Source organism: Anomaloglossus baeobatrachus, chromosome 9, assembly GCF_048569485.1.
Source record: "Anomaloglossus baeobatrachus isolate aAnoBae1 chromosome 9, aAnoBae1.hap1, whole genome shotgun sequence".
In the NCBI taxonomy this organism is placed as follows: Eukaryota; Metazoa; Chordata; class Amphibia; order Anura; family Aromobatidae; genus Anomaloglossus; species Anomaloglossus baeobatrachus.
The window spans coordinates 224,262,515-224,275,833 of NC_134361.1; the positions used below are offsets into that span (position 1 = coordinate 224,262,515).

Sequence of the window (13,319 nt, forward strand, 5' to 3'; positions counted from 1 at the left end):
TTATATTATAAAAAAGTGTACGCAAGATCACACTAGTTCCTATAATCATTAAATCATTATAATAAAATGAATCACCTTCTATAAAGCCGTATCCGATCCATTTAACATACTTGGCAAAACACCATGCTATGGTATTATAGAGACATGACGGCTAAACTACAGGTGCGTATTATATTTGCTGATGTTCTTGCTTTTGTTTTCTTTTTCAGCTGTAGCTTTTGCCGTATCAGGTCAACAACAAACATCACTGCCCAAAGTACAATCCTCTGTCACAGAGGATTGTACTTTGGGCAGTGATGTTTGTTGTTGACCTGATACGGCAAAAGCTACAGCTAAAAAAGAAAACAAAAGCAAGAACATCAGCAAATATAATACGCACCTGTAGTTTAGCCGTCATGTCTCTATAATACCATATATACTGCTTTATACTGTAGAGAGTTGGAATATTAATGAGATTTTTTTATTTTCCAGGGATTCCGAGGCCCTTCAGGTCAAAGAGGTCGGACAGGATACCCCGGTGAGAAGGTATGCATTAACGGAAACCTGTCACGATGAAATTGGTATCCGATCTGCAAAATATTGTAGAGCTGGAGAAACTGATCAGATTGATATACTGTATTTCTTGGATTATAAGACACAAAAATTTGGGAGGAAAGTGAGGGGTACAGCAGCAGAGCCCACAGCACACCGCTGCAGAGCCAACAGCGCACCGCAGCAGAGCCCGCAGCATCTCCCCTGCTTCCTGTGACCGCTCTCCAGCACCCCCTGGTAAGCTTTATTCAGATTATAAGACTCACTTTTGCTCCCAAAAATTTGGCAGGACAATAAAGCTTACCAGGGGGTGCTGGAGAGGGGTCACAGGAAGCAGGGGAGATGCTGCGGGCTGTGCGGTACGCTGTGGGCTCTGCTGCGGTACGCTGTGGGCTCTGCTGCGGTATGCTGTGGGCTCTGCTGATGTATGCTGTGGGTTCTGCTGCGCTGTGGTCTCTGCTGTGCTGTGCTGTGGGTCTCTGCTGCGTTGTGCTGTGGGCTTTACTGCACTGCACTGTGGGCTCTGCTGTGCTGTGCTGTGGGTCTCTGCTGCGTTGTGCTGTGGGCTCTGCTGCAATGCACTGTGGGCTCTGCTGCGCTGTGGGTGGTGAGACAGGGGCCGCTATCCTGAATGTTGACTTTGCGGGTTTCAAATAATGGCGCCCGGAGTCAGCGTGTGCACACATGGAGCTCTCGGCTCAAGATCTCGTCTGCGCACGCGCCGCCTCCGGCCCATTGAGCTCCCAGCAACGAACTTAAGGGAAATGGCGCCCGGAGATAACGCGTGCATAGAAGGGATCTAGGCTTGTGATTGTGACAAGATCGCCAACTCTGGGCGCCGTTTCTTTGAAGCCCACACCGTTCAGAATGGCGGCCCCTGCCTCACCACCCGCAGCGCAGCACAGCAAAGCCTCTCAGCGCTGCCGTCTGCAGCGAGCACCTGGGACACCTTCTGCACCGACGTCAGCATCACCCTACTCCAGCACCGCCCCTGCCTCCTCCATCCCCGCTCCACTATCGCTGCCAACACCCTCCGTTAAAACACCACAAGATTATAAAATGAACACCATATTTTTTTTCCCTTGTTTTCCGCTAAATTTGGGATGTGTCTTATAAAACGAAAAATACAATACATTTTTGTGGGAAAAGTTTACAGAAAACTAACGTTTCGGTCATTGTAGTCTCTGGAACTTGTATGTATATGAGTCCTATACGTGATTGACAGTCGTCCCTATATGACCGTGCATTCGGAGATAACTGTCAATCATGACCGCTGATGAACTCATACATACAAACATGTCTGCATTGCTTTGCTCAGTCACTACCTTAATGTATAGATCCTTTGCATATTCATAAAACAAATCTTTATCTACAAGAACAATGCAACAATGAAATGACATGGAATAATCGACACCCTGAGGTCTCGGGCGTGTACCCGGGATTGTGAATTATAATTCACTGATTGTTTTTACTTTTTCAGGGGGAGATTGGTCCATCGGGAATGCCAGGACCTCCAGGAAAAGTTGGTTCTAAGGTATGTGTCAATTACAATATATTATTATTATTATTATTATTATTATTATTATTACAGTCCACATTATGCACCTTTTGCATTTTATTGCCCAATGTCAGGAGCACTTTAGGTATAATGATATTCCAGGCAGGAAGTCTCGGTAGTATATTATTCACCATTTTATTGTAGTACCTTTTACTTCCTTAGGCCCTGTGCGCACTGCGTTTTTTTCTCAAGAAAATTCTTTCTGAAGAATTTCTTGAGAAAATTTCTTGAGAAAATGTGCATGTCACTTCTTTTCCGCAGGAACCTGCGGAATACCCCTTCACTCCATTCACTGTATTGTAATAGCAAAATACCGGGGGTATACCGCAGGTAGCAAATGATGTGCGGTATACCCCCGGTATAGCCGCGATTTACCTGCGGTAATGCTCATCGCTGCCCTGCGGTTTTGCAGGAAGTGATGTCATTATGCCAGGAAGAGGAAGCGGAGCAGAGTAAACACAGACGTCACACTCCCTGGACGCCGCACAGAAGCACATCCGTGTGACCTCCAGGTGCCCGTGCAGTCTGTGTCCCGCTCCAGCCTCGCGGCTGCCTGCACTGCTGTGTCAGTGTCTGCCCGCAGCATCAGCAGCTTGTCACGCTGCAGCGCAGGCAGACACTGACACACAGCAGTGTGTGCAGCCGCGGGGATGACGAGCGCTGCTGTCAGGAGGTGAGATGAGATCATTACCTGCTGTGATCATCTCCTGCCTCCTGACATCACCGCGGTCACTGCTGTCTATGCCCGTCTCGCGAGCGGCCCGAGACTGTCACTAGCGGTGACGTCACGGGCTCTCGTGATACTGGTGACAACGCGGCGGGCATAGAAGGCAGTGACAGCGCTGACGTCAGCAGTGCAGGAGATGATCACAGCAGGTAATGATCTCATCTATCCTCCTGACAGCAGTGCTAGTGATCCCCTGCAGTGACCTGGGCTATTGATGTTAGCTCAGGTCACTGCATTGCTCTCCCAGTAAATGGGGAACATTCTGTTCTTCATTGACTGGGACAGTGACTATGGTATGGATCACCGTGGGACCCCCCCACCCCTTATTGGATTACGCCGGATGTGGAATTGATTGTTCTTTTCAATAAATTGGTGAAAGTGGGAATGTTTTGGGGAGTGTTTTTACAAATAAAACTTTTTTTGTTGTCTATTTTTTATTTCTTACTGACTGGGTTGGTGATGTCGGGTATCTGATAGACGCCTGACATCACAAACCCCAGGGCCTGATGCCAGGTGACATTACACATCTGGCATCAACCCCATATATTACCTCGTTTGCCAACGCACCAGGGCAACGGGATGAGTTGGGGTGAAGCGCCAGGATTGGCACGTCTAATGGATGCGCCACTTCTGGGGCGGCTGTGGCCTGCTATTTTCAGGCTGGGGAGTGTCCATTAACAGTGGACCTCCCTAGTCTGAGAATACCAGACCACAGCTGTCCGCTTTACCTTGGCTGGTGATCCAATCCATGTTTTTTGTTTTAAATTATTTATTTAATGTAAAATAACAGCATGGGGTGCCCTCTGTTTTGGATTACCAGCCAAGGTAAAGCTGCCAGCGGTGGTCTGCAGACTGCATCCGTCTGCTTTACCCTAGCTGGCTACAAAAGATAAGGGGGGCCTCACGTCGTTTTTTTTCTAATTATTTATTTATTTTATGGCTAAATACAAGGCTAGGCACCCTTTAGTGCCACATGAAAGTCACTAAAGGGTGCCAGCTTAGAAAATGCAGGGGGGTGGGACATTATATAGGTCTTTATCATCTATCTATCTATCTATCTATCTATCTCTCTATCTATCCATCTTTCCCTCTATCCATTATCTGTCTGTCTATCGATTATCTATCTATTATCTATATTATTTATTGCAGTTACAGCATAAAAAAACCGCAGGGACCAACCTGTGGAAAAAATGCGGCAAAACCGCGGTTTTCGTGCGTTTTTTTTACCGCAGTTGCGGTAATCAATCTTCAATTCCCAGAAGTTTCTTAAGAAATTTTCTTGAGAAAAATCACTTTTCTAGTGCGCACATAGCCTTACTTTGTAAAAGATTACTTTAAATTAATTTGGTCACTTTTTTTCTTATTTAGGGGCCAGCTGGTTCTCAAGGAGAAAGAGGACCCTCTGGACCACCGGTAATGCCTTGAAAATAATTATATTATTGTTTTTGTATCATTGCACCTTCTTACGGGGGGTTTTCCACTACTAAAACAAGTCAACCATAAACAACCAAAGGCAAAACAAAGAAATCCTAGCTGTGTTCCCCACCGGTCTTCAACCATCAACATCCATCATTGGGCGACCACTGCGACCAATCATTGGCTACTGATCAGCTGCAGTCTTCACATTCCGTCTAAAGAGAAAGAATCTGTTAGGATGAGATGTGAAGGCTGCAGGCGATTGTTGGCCACTGATTAGCTGCAGTAGTCAATGGAGGCTTACCACCAGATGATGCCAGAGACCATCAGGGGACGCAATATTGAGTGCCAGAGACCGACAGGAGACACAATATTGAGTGCCAGAGACCGTCAGGGGACACAATATTGAGTGCCAGAGACCGGCAGGGGATACAATATGGAGTGCCAGAGACCGGCAGGGGACACAATATTAAGTGCCAGAGACCAGCAGCGGATACAATACTAAGTGCCAGAGACCGGCAGGGGACAGAATACTGAGTGCCAGAGACCGGCAGGGGACACAATACTGAGTGCAGAGACCGGCAGGGGACACAATCCTGAGTGCCAGAGACCAGCAGGGGACCCACTACAGATTGCCAGAGACCGGCAGGGGACACAATCCTGAGTGCCAGAGACCAGCAGTAGACCTACTACAGATTGCCAGAGACCGGCAGGGAACACAATACTGAGTGCCAGAGACCAGCAGGGGACACAATCCTGAGTGCCAGAGACCAGCAGGGGACCCACTGCAGATTGCCAGAGACCGGTAGGGGACACAATCCTGAGTGCCAGAGACCAGCAGTACACAAACTACAGATTGCCAGAGACCGGCAGGGGACACAATCCTGAGTGCCAGAGACCAGCAGGGGACCCACTATAGATTGCCAGAGACCGGCAGGGGACACAATCCTGAGTGCCAGAGACCGGCAGGGGACACAATACTGAGTGCCAGAAACCAGCATGGGACCCACTACAGATTGCCAGAGACCGGCAGGGAACACAATACTGAGTGCCAGAGACCAGCAGAGGACACAATACTAAGTGCCAAAGACTGGCAGAGGACACAATACTGAGTGCCAGAGACCAGCAGAGGACACAATACTGAGTGCCAAAGACTGGCAGAGGACACAATACTGAGTGCCAGAGACCGACAGGGGACACAATACAGAGTACCAGAGACCAACAGGGGGCACAATACATAGTTCCAGAGACCGACAGGGGACACAATACAGAGTGCCAGAGACCGACAGGGGACACAATACATAGTGCCAGAGACCGACAGGGGACACAATACAGAGTGCCAGAGACCGACAGGGGACACAATACAGAGTGCCAGAGACCGACAGGGGACACAATACAGAGTGCCAGAGACCGACAGGGGACACAATACAGAGTGCCACGGAGCTACATGGGTCCAGTAAATTAATATATATATATATATTTTTTTTTTCTTACAATGCCTTTAACTCATTAGGTTTACGTTAGCTTTTATAGTAATAGACAAGCCCTTTACGTATCATACTTTGTAGATACAGCTGTGCTCTATTTTGGGCTTTCAGGGTCGTATGGGTGAGGCGGGTGACAAAGGCCTACCTGGATCTCCAGTAAGTTCCCAAAGTCTTGACAATCTGTGTTCGAAATATCATAATGTAGTACTCATCAATGGTAGCGGGGGTGGGGCACTGGACGATCATTCTTTCTATTTCCCTTTTCTTCGGCGCTCCATTGGGAGACCCAGACGATTGGGTGTATAGCTACTGCCTCCGGAGGCCACACAAAGCATTACACTAAAAAGTGTAAGGCCCCTCCCCTTCTGGCTATACACCCCCCGTGGGATCACGGGCTGCTCAGTTTTCAGCTTTGTGCGAAGGAGGTCAGACATCCACGCATAGCTCCACTGTTTAGTCAGCAGTAGCTGCTGACTATATCGGATGGAAGAAAAGAGGGCCCATATAGGGCCCCCAGCATGCTCCCTTCTCACCCCACTCTTGTTGGCGGTGTTTGTTAAGGTTGAGGTACCCATTGCGGGTACGGAGGCTGGAGCCCACATGCTGTTTTCCTTCCCCATCCCCCTGAGGGCTCTGGTGAAGTGGGATCTTACCGGCCTCCAGGCTCTGAGGCCGGGCTCCATCCACAGACCCGGAGATCCTGCTGGATACGGAGCAGGGTACCGTCAGGGACAAGGCCCTGCAACATTCAGGTACTCTGTGTCCCCGTACAGACAGGCACAGACACACTCCAGCGTTGCTGGGTGTTCTAGTGCGCCGGGGACAGTAGCGCTGCGCGCTTGGGTTATACTCACTGCAGCTTAGCTGAGTGAGTTTATGTGTGGGGAACTACCGCGCCGGCCGCCCCCGGAGACTGCGGCGCGGCTGAGACTTGTGGTGCGCCGGGGACTTCGCGCCGACCGTGCTTTTACGACGGCAGCGCTTATAAATCTAGTCCCCGGCTTCTGCGGCCTAGTTACGTTTCGTTCCCGCCCCCAGCCCTGTCAGTCAGGGAAGGGGAGAGACGCTGTACAATAGTCAGCGCCGAGGGCTGGAGTCTTATTTACATACTCCAGCCCTCTCACTGGGCACAGTGGGACGCCAGTTTCCCGCTCTTTGTCTGCAGCACGCCCACGGCCCGCCCCTCTTCACAGGACGCCGGCAGCCATTCCTGCACGCAGTCTGAGCTGGAGAACGGACATAGCCCTGGGAGACCCAGACAGGGGATTCTGGCGACCACACACCCGCTGTTAAGCGGGCGGTAAGCAGCACCTAGGTGCTGACCCCACTAGTGCCACAGTGTTGTTTTGTGTACTTTTGTCTGTACCTATATATTGCACTGTACGGTCGCTTCTTGGCTTATACCCCTATATTGCTCTGAGGAGACAACAGCATGTCATCCGCAAAAAGCAAGGGTGCCAAGGCACGGGCTTTATATGCTGCTTGTACCGCATGTGGGGCTGATCTACCGGCTTATCCAGATAAGCGTTTCTCCAAACGTCTTAAGGATACACGTTATCCCTTTCCCCCTGACGTGGTCAAACGCTGGACCCAGTATCCAAAGGTGGACCCCCCAATCTCCAGGCTTGCGGCTAGATCCATAGTTGCAGTGGAAGATGGGGCTTCACTTAAAGATGCCAATGACAGACAGATGGACCTTTGGTTGAAATCTGTCTATGAAGCTATCGGCGCGTTGTTTGCTCCAGCATTCGCAGCCGTGTGGGCACTCCAAGCTATTTCAGCTGGTCTGGCGCAGGTGGACTCTGTCATACGTCCATCAGTGCCGCAAGTGGCGTCCTTGACCTCGCAAATGTCTGCGTTTGCGACTTACGCTATCAATGCGGTCTTGGACTCTACCAGCCGTACGTCAATGGCGTCCGCCAACTCTGTGGTTTTACGCAGAGCCTTATGGTTAAAGGAATGGAAAGCAGATTCTGCTTCCAAAAAATGCTTAACCAGTTTGCCATTATCTCAAGACAGACTGTTTGGTGAGCAATTGGCTGAAATCATTAAACAGTCCAAGGGTAAGGACTCTTCCTTACCCCAGCCCAGATCAAGCAAACCTCAACAGTGGAGGGGACAGTCGAGGTTTCGGTCCTTTCGAGGTTCGGGCAGGGCCCAATTCTCCTCGTCCAAAAGGACTCAGAAGGAGCAGAGGAGCTCAGATTCCTGGCGGACTCACTCACGCCCAAAGAAAGCAGCCGGAGGAACCACTTCCAAGCCGGCTGCCTCATGACTTTCGGCCTCCTCTCTCCGCATCCTCGGTCGGTGGCAGACTCTCCCGCTTTTGCGGCATTTGGCTGCCACAGGTCAAAGACCGGTGGGTAACAGACATTTTGTCTCACGGGTACCGGATAGAGTTCAGTTCTCGTCCTCCGCCTCGGTTCTTCAGAACTTCCCCACATCCCGACCGAGCCGATGCTCTTCTGCAGGCAGTGTGCTCTCTAAGGGCAGAAGGAGTGGTGATCCCTGTTCCTCTTCAGGAACGAGGTCAAGGTTTTCACTCCAATCTGTTTGTGGTGCCAAAAAAGGACGGCTCTTTCCGTCCTGTTCTGGACCTAAAACTGCTCAACAAGCACGTGAAAACCAGGCGGTTCCGGATGGAATTTCTCCGCTCCGTCATTGCCTCGATGTCTCAAGGAGATTTCCTAGCATCAATAGACATCAAGGATGCTTATCTCCACGTGCCGATTGCTCCAGAGCACCAGCGTTTTCTACGCTTCGTTATAGGAGACGAACACCTTCAGTTCGTAGCCCTGCCATTTGGTCTGGCGACAGCCCCACGGGTTTTCACCAAGGTCATGGCAGCAGTGGTAGCAGTCTTGCACTCTCAGGGACACTCGGTGATCCCTTACTTGGACGATCTACTTGTCAAGGCACCCTCTCAAGAGGCATGCCAACACAGCCTGAACGTTGCGCTGGAGACTCTCCAGACTTTCGGGTGGATCATCAACTTTTCAAAGTCAAATCTGTCACCGACCCAATCACTAACATATCTTGGCATGGAGTTTCATACTCTCTCAGCGATAGTGAAGCTTCCGATGGACAAGCAGCGTTCACTACAGACAGGGGTGCACTCTCTCCTTCAAGGCCAGTCGCACCCCTTAAGACGCCTCATGCACTTCCTGGGGAAGATGGTAGCAGCAATGGAGGCAGTCCCGTTTGCGCAGTTTCATCTGCGCCCACTTCAATGGGACATTCTCCGCCAATGGGACGGGAAGTCGACGTCCTTAGACAGGAAAGTCTCCCTTTCCCAGATGGCCAAGGACTCTCTTCAATGGTGGCTTCTTCCCACCTCATTATCACAAGGAAGGTCCTTCCTACCCCCATCCTGGGCGGTGGTCACGACAGACGCGAGTCTGTCAGGGTGGGGAGCAGTTTTTCTCCACCACAGGGCTCAGGGTACGTGGACTCAGCAGGAGTCCACCCTTCAGATCAATGTTCTGGAAATCAGGGCAGTGTATCTTGCCCTACAAGCCTTCCAGCAGTGGCTGGAAGGAAAGCAGATCCGAATTCAGTCGGACAACTCCACAGCGGTGGCATACATCAACCACCAAGGCGGGACACGCAGTCGGCAAGCCTTCCAGGAAGTCCGGCGGATTCTGATGTGGGTGGAAGCCACGGCCTCCACCATATCCGCAGTTCACATCCCCGGCGTAGAAAACTGGGAAGCGGACTTCCTCAGTCGCCAGGGTATGGACGCAGGGGAATGGTCCCTTCACCCGGACGTGTTTCAGGAAATCTGTCGCCGCTGGGGAAGGCCGGACGTCGACCTAATGGCGTCCCGGCACAACAACAAGGTCCCAACTTTCATGGCACGGTCTCGCGATCACAGAGCTCTGGCGGCAGACGCCTTAGTGCAAGATTGGTCGCAGTTCCAGCTGCCCTATGTTTTTCCCCCTCTGGCACTCTTGCCCAGAGTGCTACGCAAGATCAGGTCCGATTGCCGCCGCGTCCTGCTCGTCGCCCCAGACTGGCCGAGGAGGTCGTGGTATCCGGATCTGTGGCATCTCACGGTCGGCCAACCGTGGGCGCTACCAGACCGGCCAGACTTACTGTCACAAGGGCCGTTTTTCCATCTGAATTCTACGGCCCTGAACCTGACTGTGTGGCCATTGAGTCCTGGATACTAGCATCTTCAGGATTATCTCAAGGGGTCGTGGCCACCATGAGACAGGCTAGGAAGCCCACGTCTGCTAAGATCTACCACAGAACGTGGAAGATTTTCTTATCCTGGTGCTCGGCACAGGGAGTGTCCCCCTGGCCATTTGCATTGCCTACCTTTCTTTCCTTCCTGCAATCTGGTTTGGAAAAAGGCTTATCGCTCGGCTCCCTTAAAGGGCAAGTCTCAGCGCTATCGGTATTTTTTCAAAAGCGTCTAGCACGACTTCCTCAGGTACGCACGTTCCTGCAGGGGGTTTGTCACATCGTCCCTCCGTACAAACGGCCGTTAGATCCATGGGATCTGAACAGGGTACTAGTTGCTCTCCAGAAGCCGCCCTTCGAGCCTCTGAAGGATGTTTCACTTTCTCGACTCTCACAGAAAGTGGCCTTTCTGGTAGCGGTCACGTCTCTTCGGAGGGTATCCGAGCTGGCAGCGCTGTCATCCAAAGCTCCCTTCCTGGTTTTTCACCAGGACAAGGTAGTGCTGCGCCCGATTCAGGAGTTTCTCCCTAAGGTGGTATCCTCTTTTCATCTCAATCAGGATATCTCCTTACCTTCCTTTTGTCCTCATCCAGTTCATCGGTATGAAAAGGATTTGCATTTGTTGGATCTCGTGAGAGCACTCAGAATCTACATTTCCCGCACGGCGCCCCTGCGCCGCTCGGATGCACTCTTTGTCCTTGTCGCTGGTAAGCGCAAAGGATCGCAGGCTTCCAAATCCACCCTGGCTCGATGGATCAAGGAACCAATTCTTGAAGCCTACCGTTCTGCTGGGCTTCCGGTTCCATCAGGGCTGAAGGCCCATTCTACCAGAGCCGTGGGTGCGTCCTGGGCATTACGACACCAGGCTACGGCTCAACAGGTGTGCCAGGCAGCTACCTGGTCGAGTCTGCACACTTTCACCAAACATTATCAGGTGCATACCTACGCTTCGGTGGACGCCAGCCTAGGTAGAAGAGTCCTGCAGGCGGCGGTTGCCTCCTCGTAGGGGAGGGCTGTTTTGCAGCTCTAACTTGAGGTATTAATTTACCCACCCAGGGACTGCTTTTGGACGTCCCAATCGTCTGGGTCTCCCAATGGAGCGCCGAAGAAGAAGGGAATTTTGTTACTTACCGTAAATTCCTTTTCTTCTAGCTCCAATTGGGAGACCCAGCACCCGCCCTGTTTCCTTCGGGATTTTTGTTTTTTTCGGGTACACATGTTGTTCATGTTGAACGGTTTCAGTTCTCCGATGTTACTTCGGATTGAATTTGTTTAAACCAGTTATTGGCTTTCCTCCTTCTTGCTTTAGCACTAAAACTGAGCAGCCCGTGATCCCACGGGGGGTGTATAGCCAGAAGGGGAGGGGCCTTACACTTTTTAGTGTAATGCTTTGTGTGGCCTCCGGAGGCAGTAGCTATACACCCAATCGTCTGGGTCTCCCAATTGGAGCTAGAAGAAAAGGAATTTACGGTAAGTAACAAAATTCCCTTCTTTCCTCCTTCATTTTTTAGATGACTCTTGTTGTTTTCCTTATATCTCATTACATTAATTTAATCATGATATCTCTGTTTTTTATTTACATTACGCCATCATATTGCTTCAGACTGATTTTTTTTTCTGTGCCATGTTTTGAAAGTAGGACATTATTGGTGGGCCTCTCGGTTTACTTATTGACACATTTTCCTCCTTTTTATTTTTTAAAATATACCAAAAAACATAAAAGGATGACATTAAATTACTATAAAGAGGTTAGACCATTAATATTAGATTGGTATGGGGTTGACTCTTGACACCCCTGCCAATCATCTGTTTGGGTTATGCTTGGTAAAGAAGGAACGAGGGTAGTGCCTCCTTTTAATCATGCAGTAATTAGAAGTAATATATCATTTTAGGGATCTTTGGGTAATCCTGGGTCTGATGGGGAGCCTGGAAAAAGTGGACCTCCAGGAGATCCTGGCCCCCCTGGAACTGAAGGCGCTGTTGGACCTATAGGATATACAGTGAGTAGTTTTTGTTCCACTAGATTTTTGTATGGTCGAATTCGATTCACATTTCTTGTTCACAGATTTTACTAAGATAAGAGCTATAATTTAGGATCATGCGTAACAAATTGTATATTTAAAAGATGTTACTGAAAGAGACCGAAAAAGAGACCAAGTCGATTTGATCGAAAAATAAGTTACAGGGGAAGGGGCCATGGCTTGCTTATGGCCAGATAGGACACACACGCTGTTGGCCCCTCACCCAACCTGCTTAGTTTACCGCCCGTACATGGTCCCCCGATATCTGAAAACCCCATGGTCAAGCTTAGGAAGACCCCGGGTCTTGGCTCAGACACTGAAAGAGCCTCAACGACCATGGACCGCTTCTTAGCACTAGGCTTTTTAGATCCAAGAGGGTGCCGGCTTGGGCCATGGACTGTTCACCGTTGAGGGAAACACTGGAGCATGGCGCCGCCTCACAGGCCAGGGAGAGGATTCTGAAGGTGATATGGGGGATGTGAAGGATCTTACCCTGGGAGACATTTACAGGTAGCTTCACGAAAAAGGATCTGAAGGGGTTTGTCTGTAGGCTGGAATCCCCAAGCTCCAGGCCCTAAAATCTGAGTTAAGTGCCAGGGTAGAACTTGCGGAAGAGTCTCAGGGGTCTGGGCTGAAAGAGTTACAGGCTCACAGAGAGATCCTTCTCTCTACAACATCTAGGCTGGACGTTCACTTCTAATATAGAGGACCTTGAAAATCACAATCGATAGAATAATATCAGTATCAGGGAACTCTGAAAAATTATCTCTTCCTCAGCTGGAACCGTCTATCCAGAAGCTATTTGCGCAGATTTTGGGCGACGAGAGCTGTGGCCCTATAGAATTGGACAGGTTCCACAGAGCACTTGGCCTAAGACCTTTTTCTGAATCCCGTCCTAAAAACATTATATGCAGAATGCATTTTTTTCAAGGTCAAGGAATCCTTAATGTTGTCAGTCAGAGGGAAGGCCCCATTTCCTTCATGGACTCTCCGGCCATCCTGTTACCGGATTTGGCTCGGGGAACCCTGCAATTACAGAGAGCCCTTGGGCCACTCCTATTTGGCCTTAAGGAAAAGGATACTCCATATCGTTGGGGTTTCCCCTTTCAGTTGATTGCCTACAAGGATGGAAAGTCTGCAACCTTCCGTTCGCTAGGTGACCTGGCGGGCTTTCTTGGGACTTTGAGCTCCCTCTGGTGGTTCTACCAGAGTGGCCAAGATCACTCCCTCCAGAACCTCCTAGATGGTTACCGGTACAGAAGGCAAAAAAGAAGAATGTGGACCCTGAGGTTCCAGCCAGAGTCACCTCAGATATAGTGACTTTCCATATATGTCTAATGCGGGCGTCACACGGTATGATCTATCGTGCGATCGCACGAGCGATCGTACGCGCC

General features: G+C 50.2%; 1 protein-coding gene across 5 annotated transcripts in view; it reads left to right on the forward strand.

The window, feature by feature from the left end:
• The window catches only part of LOC142251646 (uncharacterized), a 204,319-nt gene that overhangs the window by 134,500 nt on the left and 56,500 nt on the right, over positions 1 to 13,319 (forward strand). For all 5 annotated transcript variants that reach the window (XM_075324636.1, XM_075324638.1, XM_075324641.1 and 2 more), the window contains 5 exons: positions 472 to 525; positions 2,012 to 2,065; positions 4,185 to 4,229; positions 5,831 to 5,875; positions 11,797 to 11,904. In XM_075324636.1, the coding sequence (XP_075180751.1) occupies positions 472 to 525; positions 2,012 to 2,065; positions 4,185 to 4,229; positions 5,831 to 5,875; positions 11,797 to 11,904 (306 nt within the window). The remainder of the gene's footprint in view (positions 1 to 471; positions 526 to 2,011; positions 2,066 to 4,184; positions 4,230 to 5,830; positions 5,876 to 11,796; positions 11,905 to 13,319) is intronic.